We start from the raw sequence: 21,907 nt of genomic DNA on the forward strand, positions 1-21,907 counted from the left end.
TGTTATTCAGGATTTGTAAAGATATAGAGTCTAAAGGCAGATCGATCGGTCCACTAATTACAGTACAATATTTACTCTTTCCAACCCGATCGTTCGAGAGTCGATACCCTTCGTGACAAAATACGTTTGCTTAATAGGGGTCATCTATAAATGACAATGACATCAGGCTTTTTTAAAAGCCCCCCCCCCGGTCACATGACGTCACAAAAAGGCTACCACCATCATAAAATGACGTCATACCTCAGCATAACCCCAATCCCCCCCCCCTTTAAAAAAAAACATCGATTTCTTTTTAAAATATTGACTGATATTGACTGAGCTAAGTCAACGTAGGGAAGGGCCTATTAGTCCATTTCTATTTTAATTTATTAAAACAGGTTTTTAGAACCAGAAATAACTAAATTTTATTTTCTAACATTTTAATTTTAAAATGCAAAAGTGTTACGTCAAAAATACTGGATAAAATTATGACCCCCTCCCCTAGGAGTGTAACATCATTTATGGACGACCCCCATATCCGTAGTCTCTACAATGTAACTGATACTACTGATAGTGATACCCCACGACAGATTTGGTTTCTTCCTTACCTTAAGTAATCTTTAGATTGTTTAGTAATTACCAACATAAGGGGGGGGGGGGGGTAGAGATTAATTCGTCAGGACTAAGATATCTGATGAAAAACAATTCTAGCCTACTGTTGTGATCATTACAAGGCAGTAGAATAATAAAAAAAAAACTAAATACATTCTAGATAAGTTCAGCTGTCCAAATAAAAGATTTTAATATGGAATCCACATTCTTCTTGTATGTAGTGGTCTGCTGTATATGCATACTGAGCTGGTTATGTGTGTTGTGCGAAATCCAATTCAATAGGATTTACATGTATGTATACAAGTATAAGGTAGCTTTAGATGTATGGTAGCAGTTTAAAATACTAGCTGATTTATGCTTATAGAATGTATTTCCTGAATGTTAATCTATTTACTGTAGAAACAAGTGCTTGAAGTTAAAAATAGCAAGTACCACTGAAATAAAGTTGTGCGATTTTACATAAATACTACTATGTCTATTTCCAACTAAGGGCCATCTTTGATTTAGACTATCCTTGTTTCAGAAATATATATTTTTTATTAGTTCAACCTGTACTACTGTTTCACAATACAAATAAGCACAAGATAATAGAAAATTGTATTACATTAATTTTAATTTGGTTCACTTCCCTATTTTTTTTTTAAAAAAGGTAAAAATTTCATTTCCAGTTTTAGTTTTCAGTATTATTTTTTCAAATATTTCACAATATACCCCATAGCATAACTTTTAATTTAAAATGTGTTTAAAATCTAACCTAAAAAAATAAATCTTCTACAAATAGTCAAATTTTGCAAAAGAACAAAACATTACATGTACATCAATGACCAACCACAAATTGAAAACATTTTGTACAGCTATTGGGTTAGACAATGATTCTTGCCTAATGATAAACAAGCACAAAAAAAATATTTTTTAAAGAATATACTAAACACAGGTTGGAAAATGTTTTTTTTAAATTGCAAGTAAAAGAATAACAGACTATTAAGAGAATTCTGGCTTTTACTACTTTAAAAACTGTATACAGTTAATAGAAATACAGAAATAACTTTAAAACTTGATATAAAACTTTTTCTTTACCAGTTTGGTTTTTTGTTTTTAAACATATTTTTGGTTTCTGAAACAGTAATTATTGTGCACCATTCATTAAATTTAACAAAATATACAGAAACAATTACAAGGCCATGGTGCAATTCTATTTTCACTAGCAAACAATTTTACATCATTTAGATTAATTTTAATTATAGAAAAATAAAAATTGATAAAAAAAAAAGTATTACAAATACATAAAAACAATCTTTTTTTTTGCCCTGATATGATAACTGGATGTACAAAGTTAGGGCAGAAATTTTTTTTATGTCAAATGTAAAGAAAATGGAAACACAAGATTGAGTTTTCAACTTAATGCTTGCGCGACCGGGCCGAAGCGTCAATCTCGTGTGACATTTCTTCTGGTCATGTGACATTTCTGGTTATCACAAACCAAAGTGATGAACAAATGTTATGTGGTGGTGGCAGATAAGTGGTACATAATTTTTTTTTTTTCATACCAAGACAAAAATAAAAATCTGTGTAGCATTATTTACAAGCTAACAAATACTGAACAATTTTTTTTATTTTATGAGAAGAAAAACTGAAATATTTTAACCTAGAAATAAATAAACCAACTTATTTACAAGTACTGGGGAAACATGTTTCAAATTTTAACATACAAGGGCAAAATGTGAAACAACAAAGCATGCTTTAGCAAAGTTATGTTTCCAAATATGCACATGGGGTATTATTGTGAAATTAGTCTTGAGACAAAAATCTAACACAGTATCTGCTGTTGAAAGTGAACTTACGCTCAAAATTAATCTTACCTGAATAAATTAAAAAATATCAGTGTTCTTGCATTAACAAAAATAAACCTTGCAGAAAAATCTTCATCAATACTGTGCTAGAGTTTAATATAGATTCAATTTTCTCACCTTAAATAACTTTTTTTTATGTTCTCATTCTTACATTGCATGTTGTTAACATTAACTCAATAGTTATTGTAAAGGTTTAAATTAAAGTAACAATGTAACTGGTAAGGAAAAAAAGGAAAGAAAAAAAAATATTTCACTCTTATTCCCTGAAAACATTTAGACAAATAATATGCAATCAAACATACCAAAAGCGCTCCTGCAAAAATTATTTTCATTCACAAATAAAAAAAAAAGGTAAATAAAAACCTCGTAGGAAATTAAGGGTAATTTCAAATGTACATTCTTTATGTTAAGATGGCCGCACATACAAGTCATAAATATGCTAAAATGGTACCAACCATGAGACAATAAAACACCAGTTAATACTCTCTAAGACTCAAAAAAACCCAGCCCTCCCCACTTTGTGTGAACAATCCTCCACCTTAAAAGAACAAATTCAAAAGTCAGAATTATTTTTTCCTTCTCAGAAAACAAAGTATTACTAAGGAAAGAAAAAAAAATGGCAGCATTATGCTTAATCTAAATAAAGAAATAATAAAAAAAAAAATCTTGTACATGAATGGAAGAGTGCTGAAAGTCAAGGGAAGCATGAGATCACCCAGTTACTCAGTACATGAATCATTATATTGAACAGTATTTCACCCCTCTTTCCAGAATTTCCAATTTCACAAAATGTGAGTGAAATAAATGTTAACCACATGTAGGACAGCACTATGATATTACTTCAACGGATTTATAGATTAATAATCAAAACTGTCAACACACTCCGCTTCTTAATTTCCTTCAGGCATTCACACTTCTACATAATCCATCTTTCATTTCTAGACAACATTATCACAATCAATTTGAAGTTTGTAAAACAATTTGTTGTTAATAAAGCAAGCAAAGAAGAGGGGCATGTTTGTGGATGAAAAGTTGGATGATGAAATAGTTTTTTTTTGTTTAATTTTTTTTATATTTACAATACAACAAGTTGGGCGAAAGTATCTGAAACCACACAAAAACAAAGAATGTTAAAATTATGTTAGTTTTGTTTTGATTAAAAAAAAAATTCTTTTGAATGATTATTAAAAATCAAGCTAACAACAATTTTAAGTTAGCATTGGTTAATTTTTAACTGTACTTCAATCATTTAAAAAAAAAAAAAACATTTAATAAGTAATAATGCTTAATACTGGTTAATAGTTTTGAATGAAATGTCCGGTAGAATTTTTTATACACTATTTTTATTTTATTTTGACAAAGTTGAACTTTATTTTCTTTCATGTTGTTAAAATAGGCAGTTTTTTAAAATTATCATTTACATGAAAAATTTCAGTATGTGACTTCAAGTACTAATGCCCAAATATTCTTGTGGAGCCATACAATTGCTAAGATAGCCTGGTGCCATTATTGCCACCCTGCATCACACTACTTGTTTGCTACATTCTTTCCTTGCTTCTACAAAGAGGTTATAGGTCGTACACACTCCTAAATGATGAAAACATTGATGAATGTGTCAGTATCTTATAATAACCTGAGATGTAGATATAATTTACTTACCATTCAAAGTAATAAATTCTCTCTATCTAAACATTCATAAACTAATGAACTCAAGGAGTTAGTAAAATACTGCGTGCAGTTCAAATTTCACTTGCAAAGATATGACTAATTATTCTATTAAAATACACATACCAAAAGAAAAAAAATGGCAGTTAAATGATAGTGACTTACAACCCACAAAATGAACATAAATTGATATGAATTTAAATATATTTAACTGTGAAATAGTTTACTTGTAGTTACAGCCTTGCATAAGTGACAAGAAATGAAGTTTTTACCGTTACCAACATTATACTATCTAAACCAAAAAATAAAGTATGTGCTTATCTATTTCTTTAGAGTCAGAAGAAAAAAAAAAACAATTTTAAAATAATGGACTGATTAATCAACAATTAGATGAAATTCAATGCATAAATAATGCTGAATGACCACTGACCAGATCACGATAACAAAATTGAAATTTTTATTAGGTACTATCAACTCCATTTCCAACTATAGAAGTAGAAAGTTTGTAATTTTAACTTGAAGGATGTCACAACCTGATTCTGTCAACAAATATCTCTAATGGCAGCAAGAAACAATGTATGGCTATTAGATATTTGTAGCTGAACCTGTTGATATCTCACAAACGCCATAAATTAAAAAGAATGAATTTAAAATAATTATGTAATAATTTTATACATCTACAATGTAATTGACTGAGCAAACGTGGCAGGAAAAAAGTGCATTCATTAAATTCAGCTCAAAATATTTCGCTTTCTTTGAGCGAATGGAACATTAATACATTTTATTGCATGTTGAATGGAGGAACTAAAAGAAAATACATAGCAAACTAAAAGATAAATTTTCATTTACCTCTGTTATCAAAATATACATTTGCAAATTAAAATAAAGCCCACCTATTAACCTTAAGGCTAATTAGCAATGAACAAGATTACCCTCATCATACGTAAAAAAAAAATTAAGCATCTATGTAATGAAATGACTGCCAATGAGAATTGGTCTGCAGGTCATGTACCTTTATTCTCAGATTATGAAAATCAAGCTAACTTACAGAGCATGGAAATTTTAAAGGCTAAGTAAGCACTGTCTATCCAACCTCTTTACAAGTTAGTTTAAAATGATGAAAGTAAAAATAATCTAGAATATTGAATATGCATTCAGGTTTTGAAGGAATTAAAAAAAAAAAAACCAACAGAAACCAACCTGTCCAAATTAGTAAAGTAAGAACCCTTTTCCGTAGAATGATTTAACAGTCACACAAGTGATACTTAAAAAACAAATAGTTTTTATTGTTGGCAAAAAGCCTCTGCACCGGGGATTGTTGATACATGTGCCAACATGTCACTTTAAGGTTGATCGAGATGTGGGCAACAAGCTACGGATCTAGATGTGTTATGATGTTCGGTGTTGGAATGGTTTCACTGCTTTGTATGGTCTCCATCACATTAAGAAGTTTTGAAATTTAAAAAAAAAAAAAATCCAATATTACATCTAGGTTCTATTTTCTACTTTTCTTTTCTGTTACCCCACCCCCCTTCGAGCCTCTACCGATAAAAAGATTTTGACTACAATTTTTGACTGAATATGGGAGACAAAAAATGATCACAGATCAGAGAGCATCATAATAAATGATTTCAAAATAAACCTGGATTATAATGGAGTGCAAATTATTAGCGTGTTAGACTCATAGAACATTGCTGTGTTTATGTTGAATCATTGCCATAAGGTTATGGTACACACTATTAATTCAAGTCAGATGTATTTTACTACTAGTATGATTTGCTGAGAACACCTCAAAATAATATCCCTACTATTACAGTAAGAAAAAAAGGTAACTTTATAATACATAACATTGACAGAATAAGGGAAAGTAGAACAATAAAATAAAAGTATTGCATCTTGCAATACTAAATAAAATAATGAAATCAGGGTTTAACAACAGCAAATGTTTAAATTGAACATATTAAATCACATCATGCAGCCAGAGCTAGTGTCACCCCTAAAGCTCATTTACTCAATGAAATAACACTTCTAATATCAACATGTTCAATTCTGTGTGGGCGGGGATATAATTTTTGCATGAACGTATTGAAAATGTGTCCACTCATAATAATACATATAACCAAACTTACTATATTTACAAACATTGTTTTTTTTATTTTGAAAGCATTTTCCTGTTTATAAGAAATATTAAAAATCCATTATGTACAGTTGGCATTTTAATAAGAATTAAAATCAACATTAGCTATACATACCAATATGGAAGCATAGGGGATAGGGGGAGTGTTATATCAGGACTAGTGACTATTGTATTGAAACCTGACTATAAATTACATTTCTATATAGTGATACGTTTATGTTTTTATTATGATCAAAAGCTGAGTTGTAGTAGTGAATTGAAACATTTCCCCTCCCCCTTACAACATTTTAAAAAAGGTTTGTTTAATTATGATCAGGCCATTTTGAAATTATTATTTTTTAAATAAACAGTTAAGTAGAGGAAAGCAAATAGGATAAATACTATTAAAAGCTATGTATTAAAACCCTAAATTTATCATAAATTAAGGCTTTAGTTAATGATTATTTTAACTGTGAATAAATAAGACTTTAGAAAGTATAAGAAAAGATTATGTAGTATGAAAAAAATCTGGTTAGAAAGAAAATCATGTACAATTTATTTTTTTTAGCTGTGATTTAGGGAATTTTATATTTTAGATTATATTATCTTATTTTGATATCTTACAGCAACACCAGAAATAATATTTAACAATGAAAACTACATCAGTGATTATTTGAAAATATTTATGTACATTGATTTTCACAATTAATTTTAAAGCTCTTTAAAACTACATTTTTAAAAAATAAAACAAAAGACTGATAATGCTTTTATAGAAAAACATCAAATGCTACTATTTTCAACATTGGTGTAATTTTTTTTTAGAGAATTAGTTTTCTAAATTATCATAGGAGAAATACTAAATTATCATAGGAGAAATAAAATGTCTACATAACCACCTCAGGCTATTTCTCTATTATTTAGAAGCACAGAATAATTACAGAATTTAGCAAGAAAATAACTTTGATAGTGGCAATAATCACTCTGTTTGTTCCTGATTTGTTCATATCACCATAATAAAAGCACATTTTGTTTACTGTCAACAAATTAACACTCTTCTTTTAAAATGTCTAATTCCTACATTATATTTTAAAATAATTGAAGATAAAGTAAAAGATATAAACTTAAATTTTTAACAACTATTGTAGAACAACATTTCATTCTAAAAATGTAAGTTTTAAAATTACAAAATATTGGAGGAAGTACCCACAATTTCACACAAAATTAGCATAATTAAAAAAAAAAAATCTAATAGTAACATATGAAGTAGTTAACATAAACAAACAAAAAGATGATCTGCTTTAGATTCTTGGGAAAATTCTCCAGGGATATTAAATTAATGTGCATATAATATTACAAAGTGCAGCATAAACCTTCAAATATTTAAGCAAAGCAAAAGATAAACTCATTCTAAGCAAAGAAATGATAAACAAAAAGCCAAAAAAAAAAAAAAAAATAACCATGCCGCTATCATTACAATCAAAAGCTATGTGATAGTACGACAGGTTTTTATATTACTTTTAAGGTCATATGAAATATGCAGTGACTACATGCATTGTACCTACAATGTGAAACATTGCAATTTTATCTGTTGTTTTGGTGATGTACAGCACGCTACACTTAACAGCATACATCCAAATGCATATTCTGATTATAGCTTCAGTATAAGTAAATGTGCAAACATTGATGCCTAAGTTTTTACTAGTCCCCCAATCATTTCAAATATACTGGAGACAATTGAAAAGTCTATAAAAATATTTGGCCATCAAGCAATGTGTTTCCATATATGGATATAGTTTATATTTATACTGTCTACATATATTTTTATATTGAAAAATAATGTAAAGCAAATATTCTTAACACTATGACATCTACAGGATGAGCCGGAAACAAAGATACAGTCAAATAAGAGTTGTGAAGATCTGCAGCAGGGTTTAATCTCAATGAAAGAAATAAGGAAGAATCACAGTTCCACACACTTTTAACAAGTAACCTTAGAAATGATCACTAAATACATGGATCATCTCTGTTTATTATAGCTGCAAGATAGCTTTTGAAATATGATGCATTGTCTTCAGAGATTTGCTCACAGGTTTATTCTGAATGACACCTCTAAGCTAGTAATCAACAGGTATTTCCATCTGTTTAGTTACCACTTTTAAAGGTAAGTAAAAAATGTGTGAAACCTACATGGCAACTAACCCTGTGACAGCTCAGAACAACTACCATCACAACACCATCACCTGTTATTTCAGAGTTCTGATTACAAGTACAAATGTTACAATTATAATCACAAAGTCTCAAAGAAGAATATTGATGCTGCGACAACCATAAAAAAATATAGCCATATTCGCAAATATATTTACATATTGCCAAAAAGATTCTGACATCAAAGGAAAGTTCTAAGCAAAAATAAGCCAAGTCCAGAATGATGCATAAATGAAAATAAATGCCCATTTGTGTCGCAGACAACACATCCACATCAATAAAATCCACAAAAAGCACACATAATTTGGGCAAAGTCTTGACTATTTGCACACACAAGCTGGGCAAATTCCTGACTATTTCCTCAAACAGAAATCCAGGATGACATGAACTAGAAAGAAATTCACCAATTATGTAATCCCATGGCTGTAAACTGCGCACAATCATAGTCGAAATAATTCGAAACACACCTAAAGCATAAGCATTGAATATGTCACCATCAAAACTAATATCCTCATCTTCACAATTTTTCCCAGCACTTAACAAATTGATGGCTGTAGAAACAATCTCTGGGTGAACCATTATTACAATGGGACACTCAACAATGATGGGGATAAACCAGTTATTAAATAACACAAAAAGCCACGTTCATCTGAGGGTATCACATCAAGAAATACAACCCTCTGTAGGATGTAGGCTGAATGTATGTTTAGTTTTGGTTGGGAAAGAATAGACTAGAATCACTTTTGACGAGTATCTGGTTTCCTTTTTTCAAATCTGTTAGATGTTCGGTTTTCCTTAGAGTTTCTACGATTGGCATTGGGTGGCCGAGATGATTGGGGTGGCCCTTCATTTCTTGCCATGTTGTCTTTGGATGATCCACGTTGGACAGAACGAGGGCCCTGTTGTTGTCCACCCTGATAATTTCCCTGTTCACGAAAGGCATTGGAGGATTGATTAGATGAACGGGCCCCTCCGCTTGTGGTTGTGTTATTTTGAGACGAAGTAGGCCCATTAGGAGTCCCTGAGTTGGCAGCTGGGAGCGAAGCCCCAATTGGCATATTTTCACTAGTGTTACCAGCATTAGCAGCTTCACGATTTTTTTGAGCTACCTGTGCATAGGATGGCTTGGGGGCTTCCTGTTGAAGTAGAAAAAATGTTCATGATTATAATTAACTACAGTATCTTTCCTGATATTACAAATTAATAATGCACAGAAATGTGGTCTTATTGTAAAGTCAATACATCAGCAAGCATCTATACTGATTAATTGCAAAAAAGAATACATACAATAGCCGAAGTGGAAGCAGCAGGCGAGGGTAATATTAATGCTTGAGTCTGCTGTTGAAGTTGTGCTGGAGGCTGTTGAGTTACCCTGGTTTGAACCATATTCTGACCATGACCTTGTCTAACTTCAGGCTGTCTTTGACCTGATACTATAGCAGGGGTTGCCACTGGAGTACTAGCTTTTTGAGACCTGGTTTGGTAGAATTTAACAGGAGGTTTAGGTTAAGAACTTCCAATGCGAGTGAACAATTATTTTATAAAAACAAAAGCAGTACCTTGATTGAGTAGGAATTCCTAAGGGTTCTGAAGATAAAGGTAGCTGTTCAGACCGTACAGATCTAGTATCTGTTGAAATACTATCTGTATCAATCTCCTCCTGAGAAGAAGATGTGGCATCTTCATCAGCAACCGAATCTCCATCATCGCCACCTTGAGAGTCTGTAGCTGAGGTAGAATGGGTGCTACCAGCAACAGCAGAAGATATAACAGGAGCGGGGGCAGGTGTTGCCACTGGGCTAGGCGTAGTTGATGGTGCTCTCTGTGATCCTGAGTTGCTGGAGGCTGGGGTACGGGGTTTCCCTCCTCTAACAATATCTGACATTCTGCTTTCTAGTGATATCTCAGAATTAGTTATGCTATTCTGTAAAAATAAGAAGTATTTTAATTTCAGTATGTGTATTTTATTGAAGTTCCAAACTATATATGACATAGTACAAAAAAATTGGTAAAATGGCAGCAGATTGGTATGTATTGAAATAATAAATGTGCTTTAGAAGTTCACAACATAATGTAAAACTTTTTACCAAGTTAAGACACATTCAACTATTCAATTATATTTAATGAAATTAAATAAAAGATTTGATAATTGTAATAAACAAAGGCATTTAAACAAATTAAGTTTAGAAAAATAAACCTACGGCTGCACCAGGAAGAGGTGGAAAGGAATTAGCTTCCATAGTAAAATTATCAGCAGCAGCAGGAGCTTGTGAACTAAAATTTGCTCTGTTAGATGGATTGCGTTCACCTCCACGCTGCAGAAAATTTAGAGGAAATTATTAAAATGTTAAATTGTATCACATATTACCTTTTTGTATGGTGATCAAGTTATAAATAAATATCTTACCTGATTTCTAACATTGTCTTCCCTTTTGTTTCTTTTATTCCTCCTAAACAAAATAAATTTACATCTTTATTATAGTGTATATATATAACCATTCAGAACAGTAAACAAATTAAAATTATTGTTTAACCCTCTACAGTCCGGGCATAAAAACTGTTTTACTTTCTGCATGACCAGCCAAAAACACAACTCATTTTTACAGCAAAATAGTTTGGTTATTATGTATGTGGTGAATAAGTCTAATAATTTAATAATAATAAAGATAACATTGCTCACAGAAAAACAAAACGTCACTTCTAATATTTCAATAAAAAACAAATTCAAAGTAGTCATTGGAACTACTTTATTATTTTAATAATTGTATTGTTACATTATAAATAAAGCCTGATCCTATGAAAGAGGCATTTTAATTACTTTTAATTTAGATAATTGTACTGAACCGATTTTAGACAACAAGATCTTAATTTTAAAGTTTTTGTAGATAATTAACTGTTAAAACAATGAGAAAGCTTATTACTTATTACTTTCCGCTTCCATCGGTACTTTAAAAATCTTGTTACCAGCGAGACTTTTGATACTAGGAGTAAAAAATGTACTATACACAGTCTGAGCAAATACAGACACATTGGACTGTACTACAAAAGAGAATTAGCTGTTGGTAGAGGCCGCATATGACTGTAAAGGGTTAAATAGCTTCAAGTAAAATAAAATAAAACTTGTATAAAAAGTAACCAGAGAATGCATGGTCATATGCTATTAGGGTGCCGTACTTTCTACAATATAATAAACAATGAGATGAAATGCATATAAAGCATCTAATAAGGTGTTAATTACCTGTCAAGTCTGTTGCCAGAAGGAACTTGTTGGTGCTGCTGTGGGTGATGCTGCTGATGTGTACTTTGTGTTGGGGGCATCTGTTGATGCTGCTGAGAATTATGTGGGGGTGGCATCATGTTATGATGCGGCTGGTGGTGGTGGTGTTGCTGTTGATGAACATTTTGGGGGTGTTGATGATGTGCTTGTGATAAAGCTAGAGGTGGATGGTGCTGACTGGGGGCATGCTGTTGCTGGTGGTGAGCTTGTTGATGTTGCTGTGGGTGGTGGTGATGAGGCTGCTGTGGCTGATGGTGGTGTTGGACTGGTATAGGTGGCGGTGGCTGACTATGATGCATCTGCTGTTGGGCTATAGAGGGAGGGTTGCTAGTTTGTGGTGCAGGGATTGAGGGGACTGGTGAAGGTACAGTCATGGGAGCTGGGACTATTAACTGTTGGGGGTGTTGCTGCTGGGACTGAGCCTGCTGAAAGTGTTGTATACTGGCTTCAATTGCAGCAGGATTTACGATTGGAGCAGATCCAGTCGTCACAACATGTTGTTGCTGCTGGTGTGCAACATATTGGTGTTGCGTTGCAACTATTTGTTGAGGATTCATCATCTGGGGCCCATCATCTCTAGAGCGCCTCTGTCCATAGCCTCCGCCCTGTTGAACAACACTTGCACTGTTGCTGCCATCTGCATTGCGTGGACTTGATCTAGAATTTCCTGCTCCAACAGAAACTGATGGCCTATCACTGGGTCTCTCTGACGCACTTCTTTCCAAAGTTTGACGATTGTTACGCTGAGCTCTTCCACTGTTATAAAAATGTATTAACATAATTTAAATAAAGAAGACAGTTTTTAAAAAAAACTACAAATCAGTGAACCTCGACTCACTACATACCTGTTATTATAGCGATTTTGTGTGCCACCAGCTGAAGGCATCATATGTTGCCTACCCATGTTGGGAGTGCGAATATGTTGTGGCTGCAATCCATTGCTTTGCATTATCTGAAATATTAAATCAACATTCAATTTGACAATAGTTATAACAGATTGTTTTAGCTAATGAAAGCCAAGTAGTGTCACTGGGAATATAGTCAGCTTAATATTTCTTTACTATTTATATCTGGGAACTATTTGACTTCAAAACAAAACAAAATTTTGAAATTACCATTATCAAACTTATTTTCCATTGCATTCTTTTTGTAAATAGTAAGAACTTATATAAGATGCAAATGAAAAATCTGACTACATAACCAAGAATCAGCATGCAATGTGTTCGATGATTTCAAATAGAAAAAGGCCTTTTATTAAATTTGTGGCTAGGACAAAACATGCCCATTGTATCAAGAAATCTTTAACTGAAAACTCCAGTCAATTATCTTTTTTAAATTTTTTGAAGATATCCTTATAATACAAATAGTTAGTTTTAAAAAAATGTAATTTAACTTGTGAATTTCATTACATGCTTGTTATATAGATTTTAAAACACTATTTTAAAATATGTATTATATTATTTCAATAAAAGGTCACAGAAATATCAGGTGCTAGTTGGGCAGTAGCTGTCACAAGCACACACACAAAGCAGGCTGGATCAAATTAGACATTATGCCCTGTTATTAACAAGAAATATGAATTTGAAGGGGGGCTTATGTTAATTAGATGAGGTCCAGTAAAACAATTTAAATTTATTTCTTTGTAAGTTCATTTAATAAAAATATATAAAATTACATAAAAAAGAAATACTTGGTTTTAAAATAAGATTGGTTTTAGCAACAACAAAAAAAACTTCGGTAAAGGTATACAGGCCAATAAAAGAGAATTAAAAGGTAATAAGGATTCAAAGATGCTCATTTAATATTATGACTTGGGAATGAGGACGTATACAACTCTCATTGGCTACTTAGTTCTTTTATTTATAAAGAAGTTTTAATCATCACTGCAGCAGAGCACACCATGCTGCTTTGTGGTGTGTGTCATGCCTGGATAGCTCTACCTGCTGGCTAGCCGCTCGTCTCTGCCTGTACGCCATACAGATGGCCTCAATACTCACTATTCCTGGATCCATTGCTGGTGCTTGTGGAGACCAACCTTGTGGAGCAATCATGTATTGCATGTATGTATTAGCTGCGGCCTGAAAATAAATTAGGAAGAATTCTTAAAGCGTCATTTTTTAAGTGTCAGATACAATTTACACTAAGCATCTTAATGTGCAAAGGGGCGTGATGACATTAAGTTTGTAACACTAAGAAAACTTCCAAGCTAAATTTGAAGTTCCATTAAAATAAGGGTTTAAAATTTTTTTTTATCTTTACTAGGTGTATGAAAACACATAAAAATAAATAATTAAGCTTTCTTGACGGAATTGTTTGTCCTATCATAAAGCTGTTGTATTCATATGATACTTATATTAAAAGTAATTTCACAACCACATCTAAGACTCTCTTGCAAACAAACTGAAATTACTTTGTTCCACATTCAAAATGGAAGTTACTACATACCTGTTGATAATACATCCCTGGTGATCCAGGCAGTAGTGAATGATAGACTGCTGGACTATACTGGTGTACCAAAGGTTGCGGCTGTTGTGGCTGAGCCAGTGCATTTGGTACAGCTGGTACAGCTGCCACACTCACAGAAGCCGCCTGCGCAGTCACTTGGTTTTGATGTGCTATTCTTCTTTGGTTAGATTCCTCTGATGAGGGAAAGTAGCCAGCGGCGGCCATTGTGCCAGATGACTTTATACAACACTGCAAAAAAAAAATTAAACACTTTAAACTATGATCAAATTTATCTGTCATTTTTAAACTCTTAACCTGGCTACACTATCAAATTAGGAGAAAGTGAACACTGGGTTTCAGAAAAGATGAGCTTGTTTGACTTTTTCTTGATGAAGTGCAATATCTGGATTCTAGTTTGCTAAACATTGCAATATTATAAAACAATCCTGAAAGAAATTCTCTGTGATACAGAGAAAATGAGGTTTTAGAAATATAATAAATTTATATACAAGAACGCCTAAAAAAAACTCACCCCTATTGGATAGCCTTTATAATCTGCTTTTTGATTATGGAGTAAAAAGAAACTGTTCAAAGCAATAGATTCATCCTTGAAGCTCACATACCAAGTTGAGCATTTATCCTTGACCATAACAAACTCTATATGAGTTGGGGTTGGTGCCCCCATGTCTAGAATAAATTGCCTGACATCCTATAAAGACAAAAAATGATTGTTTCAAGTTATTTTCATGATTAACAAATTGTAAATACAAGTAACTTATACATTTTCTAAATTAAAAAAATAATACATACCTCTTCAGTAGCAGTTGCAGGAAAGCCTCTTAAAGTTAATGTTTTTCTACACTGTGAAACCCTCACTTTGTTCCTTGATTCATTTAGTTCAAGAATAGAGCTTGCTAAAAATACAAAGTTACTATTTGTAAATACACTTATATCTGTTACTGTTTGTGTTAGCTATTAATTTAATAATTTAAACAATTTAAAAAAAAAAAAAAAATTATTCAAACTTACATTCCACAGCTTGTGCTAGTTGCTCATAGTTACTACAAATTGGTTTGATACGATTAAAATCCAAGAAAATGTCTAAGGGAATATACTTGTCAGGATCCATTTTCGAATTAAGAAATTTATCATTTGGCAAGTTCTCACTGTAATGAAAACATTTTAAAATTACTATTTGATGTTTTATTCTAAAACATTTGAATACTTAGAGCTGTGAGATAAAAGATAATTTAATTTAATAGAAAAAAATATTAAATCAATATCTGATAATAGAAAAAGTAAACTTACGCAGAGAAATAAAACTGCATTTGCTTTCTGATAGGTTCAAGTACAGAATCAGGATATCTGACACCTGCAGAAAAAAATATATATTCTTGAATGATAGACTGGACAATACTGGTGTACCAAAGGCTGCGGCTGTTGTGGCTGTGATATTAATTACTCAAATAGAAGATTTAAGTTAAAATCCAACCTTCTCCTATAACATTTTGCTCCAAATCCTCTTCAACATCTTCATCTCCACCAACAGCATTAATAGATGCCCCAACTCCAGCTCCATTTGGCTGGCTGTCTGGTTCACCACCTCCATTACCTGCAGGTGATACTATAAGCAACAAAAAGGTGATTTTTAAAATATTTTTTTGTCTTTAGACGACTAATACCTGATGTATTAAACATAGGAAAACAAATGAAACACTTTTAATTGTTTTTGTAGATCTTGATAACTTTCAAAATAAAGCTTTGAAGGGTTTTCATTTCAATTTTTTACAAGTGATTTGACTGAACTACCATCCTGAACAAAAATGTAATTTTTTTTAACAACTAGACAACACTTGAATGTGTGATAATTTCACATCAAATTATAGTTTTCACTTTATAAGTATAACTAATGCTACAAGATAGAATCTATTTCAGACAAAATTCAATAAATGATACACTTAAATAATGGTTACAATTTTTAAAAATTACAATATCTTAAGTTAACACAAACATCTAAAAAGATCAACTGCAATACTTTCACACTATAAACTATATTGCTTTTATTCTCAGCTACACTATCAACTATATTGCTTTTATTCTCAGCTACACTATAAACTATATTGCTTTTATTCTCAGCTACACTATAAACTATATTGCTTTTATTCTCAGCTACACTATCAACTATATTGCTTTTATTCTCAGCTACACTATAAACTATATTGCATTTATTCTCAGCTACAAGTCTAGTATACATTATATGAGTAGCTCTAATTCTAAGCTCAATCAGCAAATTCACAGAGTTCATAGCATACATACCAACTGGAGAAGATCCTTGACTTGGAATCCTAGTTTGCTGTTGCCTTAGTGATTGGCCACCATCAGTCACAGCCATAGGATAAGATGCCTGCTGGGGTGGAAGTTGTTGGGCAACCAGTGGATGACTGGGGAGACTGCCTGCAGCTAACAAGGACTGTGGAGCCATGTTAAGTCCTCCCAGCTGGGAGGCACCTTGGACCACAAGGCCCTGCATCTGATGGGAGCCCTGTGGCTGAGGGCCTGCTCCTCTGTGCATACTAGCACTGCTCCCACCAGCTGACACGCCGAATGTAGTGCCGTTTTGCTGGATGTCTCCATTGGTCAACAGACCTGAAGCATCAATGAGAAAATGTTTTATTACTGATATCACAAACACTTTACTATTAGCTAAACTCACACAATGCAACTATATTGAATTGATTAAAAAAAAGTAAAAAAATAAAATATACTATTTTCAAGCTGCAAACATACCACTTTTCCATCAGAAAAAAAAATCCAATTTGGAATAAATATATTTCTAAGACCTTATAGTAACATGATCCAATCAGTAGCTTTAAAAAGGGCACCAAAGAGTTTTCTGCTAACCTTGTGCGCTAAGCTCCTGTCCAACAAAGTTGGCCTCAGCTGGAGATCTATCCCCTAGTTGTGACTGATGAAAAACAGGTGCTGAAGGGTTTAAATTTTTGGGAGATGTTGGATCCTAAAATGAAAATACAAAATATGACATGAAGACAAAAAATGTTCGCTAGAAATAAATAATGTGTGTGTAAAAATATTAAACCTTTTACTTACGTGTGATTGACGGAAAGGCTGAGCTGCAGGATTTAAATTCCTAGGAGAGGCAGGTGTCTGGAAAAAAAAAATTAATTTAAAAATTAATAAAAATGAATCATAACATTCTATGTGGATTCACTTATGGTCTGCCTTTAATCTGAAATAAAATTATACATTTACAATATATAATGTATTTATTTTGCAGCATATGTTTATAACCTTATCAGAGACATACTTTGATACACAATTGTGACCTGAAAGTTGAGCCCTATACTAAATCTCTTATTTCTTTGTTAGCATTTATTTTTAAAAATATTTTAAATTTTGTGACATTTTCAAATAAGTAAAGAAAATAAATTAAAATTGGTTCAACAGAGACCATTGGAAAACATTGGCAAAAAATCGGAAACACAAAAACAATAAACAGATAACTTGTAAATAAAAACAAATACATTTCTTGAACACAAAGATGGAATACAAAACTGAATTTGAAGATCTAAATATATAATACCACTCAAAGACTGCAACTTACAACGGAGGCAGGTGTAATGACCTCTGGTTCCAACTGGACAAGAAATGGATCCTGAAGATAAGTACATTACTTTGTCATATTCTATAACTCATTCGGATTTTAAATTAGAAAGATCCAACCAGGTTTTTACAAGCTCTCATGACATAATGAAAATCAACATTAAGAACTAGTAACCTTGATGTCACACTTTAATTTTAAAAATTCATTTAACCTATTATTTGCTTTTTTGCAGTTATTTTTAATATCTGGTTGTATGTGAGATATGGAGTAAAAAATGTTTAAAAACATTAATGGACAACCCTCTGATAAAAAGTAGTTCTTGATATCAATCTTGTGTCACAATTCATGTTGACTTCTTACAATGTTTACATGTAGATTGATAAGCCAAAAGGCAAAAATGAAAGGAAAGTTATTATAAAAAAGAAAACAACAAGAACAGATTGACTTTAACTAACCACAATAACTTCATAAAAAATTTAACTAATGTTCACACACAAGTTATACTATGTAAAAGTACTTTTGATATTTAAAAAAAAGGGGGTATTCAGTGAATTCTAATTATACTATTAATCCATGGAGAAAAAAAGAGTCATTTAAGATTATTTTCCTAAATTTACATTTTTAAGTAAGAGAACAAATGGCTATTCTTAGTCTAAGTGGAACACATTACATTCGATTATACGATAATTACGTGAATAAATATAATTTACTTTATGAATTATCATATAAATAATACTACCTTGCTTACAAATTTGTGGAATTCATCTCTTTGCACACACAATACACTAGAGTTAGAAGCATAATAATACACATCCCCAGGGAGCATGTGCAGACTGCCAACTAATGGCCCCAGGAGGTCGCCATCGGACAGACACAACTCCTCCTCATAGGAGGGCAGCTGGTCCAGCTTTGTTGACCACGTTGTTCCAGGGTCAATAACAGAAAGGTGGTTGCTAATGACTGGGTATTTGTCTGTCCCAATTCAAACACTTTGATTCAGTGATTCACAGTAAGCAAATCTCATGAGGAGTTTACACTGTCAATCAATAGCCTATTTAATCCCTATGAAACAGTCCAGGAATAAATTCAACACATGAAAATACATTCATGACATCCCATTTCAATTAAGTGGAGTAATGCACCCAATACTAATGAAAATCGAATACAATTTGAGCAGACAAAACAGTTTTAAATCAACGCCATTAAAATAACGAGCCCAATTAAAAAAAACAACAACACTTAAACGAGCTGCGGTAATCCCAGACATACTAAAATAGTGTTGAAATACAACAGTGTTAGACCAGAAATTACATATATACTCAGTGACTGAGCAACCTGCACAAGGATCAAAGAGAATGTTTACAGCTGTTTGCTAGAGAACAAATGAGCACTTGTGGTATGAGTAGATGCATGACAAAAACTGAGCTTGTTTATGTTGTTGCAGTTTTTATTTGGAGTTACCCCTACATAAATGATAAAAGCTCCAGCTATATAAAATTTTAGATCACCCCCCCCCCCCCTTCTATATTTATTAACGAAAATTTTCCCCTGAGAAAATTATTTTCCCCTAAGAAGTATAAAATACACAAGCTCCCCTCTAGTCCATGCAGCACACTGTCACAATCATCAATGCCCCCCACCAACACAGTCACCAATGCCCCTCCACCAGCACATTTTCACAATCAGCAAGCCCCCCCCCCCCAACCATCAATGCTCCCTCCACCAACACACTGTCACAATCATCAAAGCCCCACACCAACATAGTCACCAATGCCCCCTCCACCAGCACATTTTCACAATCAAGCCCCCCCCCCCCAAATCATCAATGCCCTCTCCACCGATCTGCTGTTGTTACAAAAAGAATCATTACAGCCATTCACTTTATTCAGTACAAGATAAATATACGAAACCCCTTAAGTTTATAATAATAATTGTACCCTGAACTTACCGACACTACATAGGTCAACAAAAAGGGACACATGAATTAGGTACTCGGACCCAAACTCTCCCATTTAGCCTAGCGCTAACCTCAATGAACGGCGATTTCCGCTAACTGTGGGTACGCTAAAAGAAAAACTACACAATTCTAGCCCTATCCTAAATGTAAGCTACGCATGTAATACTCCGACACCACGTAATTCTAGAAAGGGTATTCTACTGGGCCAAGCTCCGTTACCCCTGCTACACAAAGCAGTGCTAGCTCGGCGAAGTTCAAGTTGGTGACAAGAGCGGATGTTTATTGACGTATGTTAAACGATAACGGACCGCCCTGTTGTTTACGATACAGCGATCAATAGGACGCGTGTCACCTCAACGGAGCGAACACCAAGCCGACCAAGTAGCAACACGGAAACATCCAGGTTCAAAAGCGACAGGTACCTGGTGTCGATGGCTAAAACTGGGTCCACGTATGACAGGGGTATTGATTTCCTTTTTCTTTAACCCTATTCGGGCAGAAAGTTAATCCCCAGACTAGAGTATTTGGTATCTTGGTATGCAGGAAAGTAAACGCTCACAGCGTCTGTAACTGTGTGAACGCTAGACACAGAGCCTAACAACTACGCTTGGGAGAAGAATTCCCAAACAAAACAAAAAAGACTACAAAGCAACAGTAATTAAGCCCTAGATAAAAATTAAAAGCTCAGCACAATCAAACGCTGACATTTCCGACCATTGAAAGGTAGTTTATATCTAAAACCAAGGCTACTTAATTTTTTTTAACAAACCAAACAACCCACAACACTACTAGCCGCCTTCTATTTTTATCGAATGACGTCTTTAATACAGTCGAATTTTGATAAACACACTACACAGTAGGCCTACTCGTGGCTGTATTTTCAGTTCTAGACGAAGAATAAAATAGACGGGGAGACGGTTGGGGGGGGGGGGGGGGGGAAGAGAGGGAGAGGAAGAAAGATGGATCCATTGCTTTGAACAAAGTATGCCGTCGTTTACTAAATACCTTCTTATCTTGACCCGTGTTCCAAACGTAACATTCAGGTCCACGCGAATACATTACTAGATCTAGTAAGGCTAACATGGTGTAAGACGCAGCCTCGGCGACAACCAGGACATGTCAACCCCCATAATCCCCGGCAAAAGACAAGAGAGGATTAGGACAACCCTCAGAGGAATTCACCATGAAACAACTAGCGGCGGTGATGGAACAAAAGAGGAACCATTTTATTCAACAACGGTGTACCGCATTGCGCAATGCCTCATATTTTACCAGGACGACAAAAGCTAATTTGATGAAATCGATATCGACAATGATTTACCGAGGATAATTGCGAGAGCACAAACGCACCGCTGTATATGAAGAAGACCGGGGTTAATACCAATCCATCTTTACTGACATGCGATTGATTTTATCATCTGTGTAGCACAGATATCGTATATACGTGTAGCTGTAACACGACGTCAATCGCCCTAACCAGGGGCAAGATTATTGACCTGCTGGTGTACCATAACAGTAACAACGCCCACTAATGAATCCCGGATGACAAGGACATGAGCCATACCCTTCCACTTTTAGATGTATACTAGATCTAGATCTACTTGCGGCCTCCGCAGTGTTCGAGATTAAATACATTCCATTGTCAAATATTTTTTTATCTTTAATTGTATTATTTTAGTACACAGAATTCGTTTACATTATAACAAAGACTGCTAATTACAAAATCTTATATTTACAAACATACAAAATCTTAAATTTACAAACACGTGAACACAAATATGTATATATAGATATACAATCGGAAACGAATTAGCAAACAAAAAACAACCCCTGAAGAAATGAAATATATTAGGGCTGCACAGGTTGTCAACGGATAAAACTGATAAATTATAAAGACACCCACGTCTAGTGTTTACAGTAATCGGCAACTAGTTAATTTAATTTTATACTTTAAATCCGCTACTGTCACGAACAGAGAACCACCGGACACCAAGCGGTCACCACAATGACCAAATATTTAGTCCTGTCACAGAAATTACAGGTCACAATCCACTCGATAAGACGGAACATATGGTAGGTTAATCGCTACGTCACCAGAAAACTGTCTCCTCCATGAGCTTCTCCCCCACACGAAGCGAGAGAGCGAAGGATGGAGAGTACAGGGGAAACAAGACGGTCG

The 21,907-nt window shown here is 33.5% G+C and overlaps 1 protein-coding gene across 6 annotated transcripts in view; it reads right to left on the reverse strand.

Moving 5' to 3' along the window:
- Nucleotides 1-1,184: 1,184 nt before the first annotated feature.
- The window catches only part of LOC131951004 (la-related protein Larp4B), a 30,556-nt gene continuing 9,833 nt past the window's right edge, over nt 1,185-21,907 (reverse strand). For 2 of the 6 annotated variants that reach the window (XM_059313243.1, XM_059313244.1), the window contains exons 3-21: nt 17,772-17,822; nt 17,258-17,314; nt 17,051-17,165; nt 16,466-16,795; nt 15,642-15,773; nt 15,458-15,521; nt 15,179-15,315; nt 14,960-15,063; nt 14,682-14,858; nt 14,150-14,398; nt 13,702-13,782; nt 12,550-12,656; nt 11,666-12,460; nt 11,349-11,408; nt 10,835-10,877; nt 10,629-10,742; nt 9,987-10,351; nt 9,715-9,901; nt 1,185-9,563 (exon numbers count right to left, since the gene is read on the reverse strand). In XM_059313243.1, coding sequence (XP_059169226.1) covers nt 9,165-9,563; nt 9,715-9,901; nt 9,987-10,351; nt 10,629-10,742; nt 10,835-10,877; nt 11,349-11,408; nt 11,666-12,460; nt 12,550-12,656; nt 13,702-13,782; nt 14,150-14,398; nt 14,682-14,858; nt 14,960-15,063; nt 15,179-15,315; nt 15,458-15,521; nt 15,642-15,773; nt 16,466-16,795; nt 17,051-17,165; nt 17,258-17,314; nt 17,772-17,822 — 3,567 coding nt within the window. In that variant the 3' untranslated portion in view covers nt 1,185-9,164. Of the gene's footprint in view, nt 9,564-9,714; nt 9,902-9,986; nt 10,352-10,628; nt 10,743-10,834; nt 10,878-11,348; nt 11,409-11,665; nt 12,461-12,549; nt 12,657-13,701; nt 13,783-14,149; nt 14,399-14,681; nt 14,859-14,959; nt 15,064-15,178; nt 15,316-15,457; nt 15,522-15,641; nt 15,774-16,465; nt 16,796-17,050; nt 17,166-17,257; nt 17,315-17,771; nt 17,823-18,510; nt 19,222-21,822; nt 21,868-21,907 lie in introns of those variants that run through there. The other 4 variants (XM_059313241.1, XM_059313242.1, XM_059313246.1 and 1 more) reach the window with 4 other exon arrangements.

The sequence above is a fragment of the Physella acuta genome, unplaced genomic scaffold (genome assembly GCF_028476545.2).
Source record: "Physella acuta isolate Inbredline_101_S28 unplaced genomic scaffold, ASM2847654v3 ptg000793l, whole genome shotgun sequence".
Lineage (NCBI taxonomy): Eukaryota > Metazoa > Mollusca > Gastropoda > Physidae > Physella > Physella acuta.